This window comes from Thalassophryne amazonica, unplaced genomic scaffold (genome assembly GCF_902500255.1).
Source record: "Thalassophryne amazonica unplaced genomic scaffold, fThaAma1.1, whole genome shotgun sequence".
In the NCBI taxonomy this organism is placed as follows: Eukaryota; Metazoa; Chordata; class Actinopteri; order Batrachoidiformes; family Batrachoididae; genus Thalassophryne; species Thalassophryne amazonica.
Window position 1 is genome coordinate 39,801 of NW_022986317.1, and position 10,204 is coordinate 50,004.

At 45.6% G+C, this 10,204-nt stretch overlaps 1 protein-coding gene across 1 annotated transcript in view; it reads left to right on the forward strand.

The window, feature by feature from the left end:
• The window catches only part of ppm1e (protein phosphatase, Mg2+/Mn2+ dependent, 1E), a 29,685-nt gene extending 23,459 nt beyond the window's left edge, over window positions 1-6,226 (forward strand). Inside the window, exons 3-4 of the mRNA XM_034165577.1 lie at window positions 4,288-4,381; window positions 5,077-6,226. Coding sequence (XP_034021468.1) covers window positions 4,288-4,381; window positions 5,077-6,008 — 1,026 coding nt within the window. The 3' untranslated portion in view covers window positions 6,009-6,226. The remainder of the gene's footprint in view (window positions 1-4,287; window positions 4,382-5,076) is intronic.
• The last annotated feature ends 3,978 nt before the right edge of the window (window positions 6,227-10,204 follow it).

Genomic DNA, 10,204 nt, shown 5'->3' on the forward strand with positions numbered 1-10,204 from the left:
AATTTTAACGGCTGATGAGAGATTTTGAGGTGATTCTGTCGCTTTAAGGACTTCCCACGGTGCGAGACGTCGCTCAACGCTCTCAGCCGCCGTCGTCAGCCTGTTCAAGCTGAAAACCTCCACATTTCAGGCTCTATTGATCCAGGACGTCGTGAGAGAACAGAGAACTTTCAGAAGAAGTCGGTTTCAGCATTTTATCCGGATATTCCACTGTTAAAGGAGATTTTTTTAATGAAAAAAATGTCTTAATGCCTTTAATACCATAGGTATTAAAGGCACTGTGCTGCGGTGGTTTGAATCATATTTATCTAATAGATTACAATTTGTTCATGTAAATTTGGAGTCTTCTTCACAGACTAAGGTAAATTATGGAGTTCCACAAGGTTCTGTGCTAGGACCAATTTTATTCACTTTATACATGCTTCCCTTAGGCCAGTGATTTTCAACCTTTTTTGAGCCGCGGCACCCTTTTTATATTTACAAAATCCTGCGGCACACCACCAACCAAAATAATATTATAATGCTATTACCTCTGGTTTTGCGCAAAACCCAAATATCATTATTATTATTATTATTCATAGAAAATCGATACAGAAAACACAGCATTTCGAAAATCCTCAAGCATTTTGCGCTCTGATCTCAAGTAGGGCTGTCACGATTAGGAATTTCTGGAGACGATTTATTGTCAGACAAATAATTGACCGTTGGGGTTTTTCTGTAATTATTGTATGGCTTTGCCTTACAATATAAAGCGCCTTGGGGCAACTGTTTGTTGTGATTTGGCGCTATATAAATAAAATTGATTTGATTTGATAATTATTGATCTTCTTGTTTCCTGCTAGACTAGTCACATTATTTCCTAGTTTTCCACTTTTGTTTTGTTCACGTTAATAATTGTTTGTTGAGCACATCACATTCTTCACCGTTGTTTTTTTCTGTCACTGATTATTTTGCCCCAGTCTGCTTTGCTTTTCTTCCCACCGCACTCTCTTGCTCCTACTTTTGTCTTCTCCGACCACACCCCTTCCCGAGCCATCCACACACCTGCACCTCATCACACCTTGATTAACCTGCTCCCTATTTAAGCCCTCACTATCCTACAGCTCAGTGCCAGATTGTTAATTTTGTGTCACTTTCCAGCCTTGTACCTTGCTCCATTTTGCCTGCCTGTATTCTGACTCTGCCTCGTTTTTTACCTTGATTTTGCCTTGCCTCTGATAGCCTATACACTGTGTCTTTTTGACCTGTGCCTGTTTATTGAACTACATCTCAGTCTCTCAGCATTCTGCTACCTTTGCCTCACTGCTAGATTCCCTGTGTACCGACCCCCTGCCTGTTGCAATTATTAAACCTTTGGAACTCTAGCAGTCGTGTGAGATTGCATTTGTGTCCACCTGGTTTGTGCCACACCTGATACAATTTCAGTTTGTACAGGGGTCAAAAGTTAAAGGTGCTCCCATTTTGGTAAAAACTGATGCAAATCATGTTGGTATTGATATTATCTATATTTGGATTCATCTGCCCATCACCACTGATGATACTGATACAGAAAAAAACTGTGTCAGAATGTATTACTTTTATATCGCTGGCATCAGTGACCACTGTGATTGTGAAATGGCAAAACTCTTCCATCAGATGTCCCCATGATGACGATCTTATATCAGGTAAATGACAAAATGAGGATTATAATTCCAGGATATATGCGTTCAGCGAAATCTTCCATCCTATGAGCCGGAACTTTGCTAGTGTGCATAACCGATGTAAGGAGCTCATCAATGTATACGAATAAAATCAACTTTATTTATCCTGAAGGAAATTATTTTGCCAGAGAACCAAAACAGTGAAATTAAACAGTGAACTTTTTTTTAAAGACATTTGCACAAGATGACAATATTGCACATATGAGTAACTGAATAACTCTGTTCATTATGTATTCATCCTGCAGAAGGGAAGGAGTTATACAGTCTGATTGTCATATGTAGGAAAGACCTCCTGTGGCGTTCTGTGGTGCACCTCTGTGATCTCAGTCTGTGGCAGAAGGTACTCTAACAGGACATCAGTGTGGCATGCAGTGGGTGAGAGGTGTTGTCCCAGATGCTGAGCAGTTTCCTCAGCATCTTCCTCTCTGACACCTCCATCACAGACTCAAGCTCCACCCCCAATTTCAATTTAATTTCATTTATATAGCACCAAATCACAACAAGGTTGCCTCAAGGCGCTTCACACAAGTAAGGTCTAACCTTACCAACCCCCAGAGCAACAGTGGTAAGGAAAAACTCCCTCTGAGGAAGAAACCTCAAGCAGACCAGACTCAAAGGGGTGACCTTCTGCTTGGGCCATGACACAGACATAAATTGCCGAACAACTCAGAAAACGAACATGCAGGAAATCTTGCTGGTGCACAGAATGGTTTCCGGAACAAATACCACACCCATCTCTGGATGGAGCTGCACCTCAAACAGAGAGAAAAGAAAAAAGCAGAATCAAGCATCAGAAAGACAACAAATACAGTGTAATTTGTCGGCATTAAACAACAAGAAAAACAAGAAATACTAAGGTGATTACCGGCCACTAGCCCTAAACTTCACTAAAAGATCGCAGAATTTTGGTAAAGTTGAGGCTGTGGCACACTCCAATTACTAATAAAATGAATTTAAAGGGTAAAAAACATAGAAACATACTATGTCAGTATGCTAGACATAGGAAAGGGAAAATAAGTGCGTCTTACGTCTGGAGCAGAGACAGGACAGAGCCAGATCTTCTGATCAGCTTGTTAAGTTTGTTTGTGTCAGTTGCCTTCAGCCTGCTGCCCAGCACACTACAGCATAGATGATGATGCTGGACACCACTGAGTGATAAAACATCTGCAACATATTTCTGCAGATGTTGAAAGATCTGAGCCTCCTGAGGAAGTACAGTCTGACTTTTCTTATACACAGCGTCTGTGTTTACAGTCCAGTCCAGTTTGTTGTCCATGTGGACAACCAGGTACTAGTAGTCCACAATGTCTACCTCAATTCCATTGATGGTAACCGTGTTCGGACGGGTTTTCCATCTCCTGAAGTCCACCACCAGCTCCTTTGTCTTAGATACGTTGAGCTGCAGGTGGTTGAGTCCACACCACTCCACAAACCTGTCCACCACACTCCTGTACACAGCCCCCTGGTTTATGCCGATGCAGCCCACAATGACAGAGTTGTGCAAAAACTTCTACAGGTGTCAGGACTGTGACCAGAGCCTGAAGTCTGAGGTATAGAGTGTGAACAGGAAGGAGACAGGTGGTGTCCCCGTGCTGCTCCTGATGTTGTTGGATGTAATGTCTCAAAGCTTCACATAGTGTGGGTGGCCTGTGAGGTAGTTGATAATCCAGTCCACCAGTGGAGCCTCCACCTTCATGTCATGTAGCTTATCGTTTAGCAGGTCAGGCCGGAAGATGTTGAACACACTGGAGAAGTCAAACATCATGACTCTCAAAGTGCTGCCTGCCTCCTCCAGGTGAGAGTGAGCTCTGTGGAGCATGAAGATGAAGGCATCCTCCACTCCCCATGATGTGTGATGTTAGGCCACAGGTCTGTAGTCATTAAGTGTGTTGGGGTTCTTCTTCTTGGGCACAGGGACCAGACATGAGCTTTTCTGCCACTCAGGAACAACCATCTGGCTCAGGCTCAGGTTGAAGATGTGCAGGAAAATCCCACACAGCTGGACAGCACGTCCTTTCAGCACTCTGGGTCTGAGGCCATCAGGACCCGCAGCCTTTCCTGGACACAGGCAGCTCGTCTCACCTCCTCTGTAGTGATCGTGATGGGAGGCATTGAGGATGATGGAGTGGTGGAGGGAGGGGAGTGGAAGCAGGTTAGTGGGAGGAGGGGCATGGTAATAACTGGAGTGTGAGGTGAGTGCACAGGGGAGGGGGAGCACTGAGAGCAGCTGGGAGAAGTGTGGACAGAGACAGCTCAACGCTAATGTGATGTAGCCAGCATTCAAAAGGTGACAGGAGCCTCCTTTGTTCCAGTAGGTGGCAGACACGTGCGTGTCTGTGGGACATTGCACAGGCGGGTGGGCAGGGACTGGTCAAAGTTAACCACGATCACATTCCTTCATCTTCAAAATAGGCTCTTTTAAGTTGGTGGTAGGTTATAGCTTTTTGAGCGGGGAGGACATTTTGCTTCCTGCTGACTCTGCTGGGAACGTTTTGCCAACATGCAGCTGCTGAAGACACACGACTAACTGTGGTTTTGGACATTTCCAGTTGTTGGTAACTAATCAATGTGCTCCGTGTGTCTGCAGGACGAGAAGCTGAGGATTGAGGCTTTGGGAGGCTGTGTGATCTGGTTCGGCACGTGGAGGGTTAACGGCAGTCTGTCTGTATCCAGAGCCATAGGTACACTTTTCTTCGAGACAGTATTGTGGGTACAGAAAAAGAATTTTGATCAAATGTTTGTTATTGGACTTCATCCATCCATGATTGGCACTGAGAGTTTGCTCCCTGTGAAGAGCAATAATACATGTGAGCTGCCATCTCGTGTTCATCACAAAGAACTGTTTGATGATGGTGACCCCTGCAGTCAGGAGGCGCGCGTTAGTCTGTTTATCCTCATCCAGTTGCTTGGAACATACAAAAGAAAAACAAAAGGTGACAAATTCAGCTGCAAAACATAAGTAATATTCCCAGTGTGTTCAAGTTACTGAACTATTTTCTTTTTAATGGAAGCTCAGTTGTTGGCTTCCCAAAATGTGGTCGTGCTCCAAAGGTAGCTTCCTGGTACACATTTCATACAGTCGCTCTGAAATCTACAGAAAAGATGCATTTTTCAAAACATTTGAGACAAATTCCTGAGTCGTGGGGGGGAGCTTCATACATACGATGGACATCATGGATGGATGGTCCCATCAAGATGAGTGTGTAAATGTATGTCACAGCTACGTACTCATGTGGAAAAGAGACGTATGTGTGTATTTAGAAGCCGTTTTTGGTGTTTGATAGTTTTCAGTGTACGTGCTGTTGATGGTTTTTGTCCAGGCACCCCCCCCCCCCCCCCCCCCCGATGGGACTAACCTTGCCGCCTGTGTTGGCAGGTGACTCTGAACACAAGCCCTACATCTGTGGTGATGCAGACCACAATGTCTTTCCACTGGATGGCTCAGAAGACTACCTGATCCTAGCCTGTGATGGCTTTTGGGACACAGTAAGTCCAGATGAAGCGGTACGAGTCGTCACTGACCACCTCCAGGAGAATGCTGGAGATACCTCCATGGTAGCCCACAAACTAGTGGCATCAGCCCGCGATGCAGGCTCTAGTGATAATATCACCGTCATAGTGGTCTTCTTGCGGGACCCACGCTCCCCACCAGCCACTAGCACTGAGGAGGAGGAAGAGAGTGTAGTGGAGGGAGAGGAGGAGGTGGGACCAGAGCTGGACGACGAGGAACAGGAAGAGGTGGACAATGAGGAAGAGGAGACGCTGAGGGTAGAGCGCAATGGCAGTGAGGGAGGCCGCACCGTGGACATTGGAGAAAAGGGTCGTAGCAGGTGGCCCTTGCAGCAGTGCTCGGCTCCAGCTGACCTTGGATATGAAGATCGCACAGACTCATTCACAGACAGAACTAGCCTCAGCCTCATGGGACCATCACCGGAAGGCCATCTTTCCCTGACGCGAGGCCCATTGCAGCCCTGCTTTAGCTTTAGCTCCAGCCTCTTCACAGGCTATTCCTTCTTTCAGCAACAAGGCCCCCTTAAGTCCAGGTCCTGTATCCCTTTTCAAGAGTCCAGCCTTCTGAGCTCCATGGACCCACTGTGGCCCCAGGCAGCTGTGCTGACAGGGCCATCAAAGAGGCAAAACCGCATGGTTGGGTACGGTAATCGCCAGTGGCGTCGGAGGTGGCCAGGCAGATCCAGAGAGTTGCTAGGTCTCTTGCCTAGAGGCCACTTACTTCCCTGCAAACAGCAACCATACAAATGGAGGCCGGGAGTCGCAGTACCTCAACTTCTCCATGATGCCACGATCTGAAGCAATCACCCACAGCGACATCATCAGCTGCGTGTATGAAACCCTTCTCCTTAACAGTCGGTACACTGACCCACCTCTGCCTTCGTCGCGTCATTCTGTCAGGTTGTGTATTTTATGTCCCCACTGCTGTTATGTAGCTTTTGAATCTCTGTAGGAAAAGCAGTGCTTTGTGTCCTAATAAATTATTTCAAATGTAAGCTAGCCCCTTAAACACGCCCGGAGCCCCCTAATGCTGGAATCTGCATAAAAGGAAGCCCTCGATGTTGATCATTTACTGTGAAACCAGCTGGAAAACCAGATTTAGGTGCATTCAGGCTAAATGGAAAACAAATTTCAAAAGTTGCACAAGGATATCCATTGTTAAAGCAGCATCACAAACAGATGAGCATCATTTGCAAAGAACTCTCAGCTCATGACTCAGAGCCAAATAAAATAATCATCCTTATGGTGTTACGCTGTCAGAAAGTATCAGTACTGGAGCTCCTGGTCATCCTGACTCAGTCACCATGCAAACATTAGGAATGCAATCTGAGAACCAGACACAGTACAGTGGTGTGGCACAGTGGATTAGTGGTTAACACTGTTGCCTCACAGCAAAAAGGTCCTGGAATCGATTCCCCCTGGGCCTTTGTTTGCATGTTCACACGTGAATTCCCTCCAAGTGATCAGGCTTCCTCCCACATCCAAAGACATGCAGGTTAGTTGGTTAGATAGTAAGTAAAGTTTATTCATGTAGCACCTTTCAATAAACAATCACAAAGGGCTTCACAGTAAGATTAAAAAAGCAACAACACAACAGCATTCCTGTACAGGTGGGTCTCAAGCTTCTCCTTAAAAGCTCCAAAAGAGTCCACAGACACAAAGGCAGTGCATAAATAGAGCGACCACTCCAAACACACAGTCTCCCTTTGGTTGTAACTGGAATGTGAGTGGGAATATGTTTGTCAGTAAGGATTCGGCATCCTGTCCAGTGGAAACCTGCCTCTCACATCACTGACCATGGGGATAGGCTCCAGGTCCACCGCAACCCTTAATTTTAATAAGTGGGTACAGAAAATGAATGAAGAACAGCACAGGCAGACATCAAGGCCTATGGACAAATGTACATCCAGTGGCCGTGGAAGCCAGTGTTGCTCTGCACCCCTTCATGAAGAAAGCAGCAGACCCCAGTCATCAAGATCAGGTAACAGTTTTGGTGTGCTGAGTTAAGAGGTTTTGTGCATATCATCATGTCTTCTTTAAAGGTTGCTGGGTTATCGTGCAGCAGCACCAGTGCACATTCTGAGCTATAGTACAAGGAAGTAAAAAAACAAACTGTGCTTTAATTTCCATTCATCTGGTGGCTTCTTCTGAGCATGACCTTCACTGCTCATTGGACAGTGGTTGCACAGTCTGTCTGAGACCATGGGGGTCTGCCACACACTGGGGGATCGCTCCCCTGAAGCCCACAGTGAGTTCCTGCTTTATTTCAACAGTGACGGGGAAAAAAAGAACATGAGTTTGACCAGTGGACACAAGCAGTAGAGTCAGAAACGTTAGTGCTTGATCGAAGTTCCAGTCCTCACCAACACTCAGGAACCTTTTGTACTGACCGAAAGAATGAGTTTCTGCATGCTGGAAGGCTAACCCTGAGCCTAATTCTGACCCTAACCCAGACTCTAACCCTGGCCTTCACCCTGACTTTAACCCAGACCCACACCCTAACCCTGACCCTAACCCTCTATAACCCTATTCCTAACTCTGACCCTGACTCTAACCCTAACTCTAACCCCAACGCTAACTCTGACCCTAACTCTAACCCTGACCCTAACTCTAACACTGACTCAAACCCTAACACTAACTCTAACCCGGACTCTTACCTTAACTCTAACCCTGACCCTAACTCTAACCCTGACCCTAACTCTAACACTGACTCAAACCCTAACTATAACACTAACTCTAACCCGGACTCTTACCTTAACTCTAACTCTGACCCTAACTCTAACCCTGACCCTAACTCTAACACTGACTCAAACCCTAACTCTAACACTAACTCTAACCCGGACTCTTACCTTAACTCTAACCCTGACCCTAACTCAAACCCTGGCCCTAACCATAATTCTAACCCTAACCCTAACTCTAACGCTATCCCTGTCCCTAACTCTAACCCTGACCCTAACTCTAACACTGACTCAAACCCTAACTCTAACACTAACTCTAACCCGGACTCTTACCTTAACTCTAACTCTGACCCTAACTCTAACCCTGACCCTAACTCTAACACTGACTCAAACCCTAACTCTAACACTAACTCTAACCTGGACTCTTACCTTAACTCTAACCCTGACCCTAACTCAAACCCTAACCCTAACCCTAACCCTAGCCCTAACCATAATTCTAACCCTAACCCTAACTCTAACGCTATCCCTGTCCCTAACTCAAATCCTGACCCTAACTCCAGCTCTAACTTTAATGCTGACTCTAACCCTAACCCTGACTAACTCCAGCTCTAACTCTAACCCTAACCCTAACTCTAACCCTAACCCTGACTCTAACTCTAACTCTAACCCTGACCCTAACTCTAACCCTGACTCTAACCCTAACTCTAACCCTAACCCTGACTCTAACCCTAACCCTAACTCTAACCCTGACCCTAACTCTAACCCTGACTCTAACCCTAACTGTGCCCGTGCACATCCTGTATGTTTCAATACAGGAAGACATGTTGTTCCAAAACCTAACTCCAGCTCTAACGCTAACCCTAACCCTAACTCTGACCCTAACCCTGACTCTAACTCTAACCCTGACTCTAACCGTGAGGGATGCAGTAGTGAGCCCCGACATCAACATTCAGGATAACAAAAAGACAAACATTTCACTTAATCTTGAAAAATTTATAAAAATGACAGCACGCAGTAACAAGTATTGGATACTGACAACAAAATGAGGCCTCAAGAAGAATTTTGCAGGTTCTTGTGGGTTTTTTGCCCACTGGATGGCAGTGTTCATTTAAAAATGGCTTCCCATCACAGAACCTCTGCAGAGCCCCACACCTTCTACATTTAAATGTGAGGTCAGATATAGAACTACAGCAGGTGCTGGAGCAGAAATAAATACTGAGCAACAGGGGCCAAATCCAAGTGGGCGGCCCAAAGAACCATTTCTCCAACCAGTCCATCACTGAGACAAAGGTAAAGCTGGTGGGTTGTAGCAGGAGGCTGGAGTCCTTGGACAAAACCAGCAAGACCCTTTATGAAGACTGATCTGGTCCAGTAATTTTACTTGCCCTAAAACAATTCAAAGACTGCTACAAAGACTTCATGTCCCCAGAAAAAACAGAGACACAGTGGACAAATAGAAAGATTTGTTTGACATGAAGCCTGAATGAACCTTTAAGACACAGCGCTCTTACACGCCGTAAATGAAGCTGTGTTCATAAAGTTTGACACTATTACTGTGTATAGAAGCTGTTTCCACTGTTGTTTGTCTTTTAGTACTCATAAAACATATGAGCTACACTGAACAAAAAAAAAAAAGAGGAGAACATGTAAATGTGCACAGAGCTTTTGGGTTTGGTCAAATTCATCTTTAAAGTCAAACGTTGGATTCTTGTTCAAATCAACTCCGGGTCTGTTTTAAAGTGGTTCAAGTAGCGAGATGCAGAAATGATGCGTGGGCAGAGGTGACAGCCAGAACTTTTAGTACCTTTCATATCATCGGTGACGTGACTGACGTTACAGGCAAACATGGCTTCTGATTTCATAATGATGTCATCTCCAGCTGTGAGCTCCACTGAGGCTCCTTTAGCACCGAGCTGGATGATAGGAGGGTGTGTTTTCCCTCAGCTGCTTCAGCTCCTCCATCCTTACTGCTAACCAATAACCAGAGCTAACTCACTAACCTGTAACAATCCCAGCACTAATATTAGTGGTCGGCACGGTGGCACTGTGTTATCGGTGCCTGTGTCCGCCTGTTTCTGTGTCTCCTTTTCCTTTGGCACTCTGCAGTACTGTGTCTGTCTTATAGGTAATAACACCTGGTAAACCCACAGTAACACGGCACATTTATTTATGCTCTTCTTAGAGGAGTTGGGGTCGTCTCCACATTCTCACCAGGTTGGTGCATTTGTTATGCTGACCATGTGCTCGGGCTTGGGACTGCTGGGATCAGACTCACCTCTCAGTCTGTGGTTCTGTTTTACCAATACTTTGTTTTAT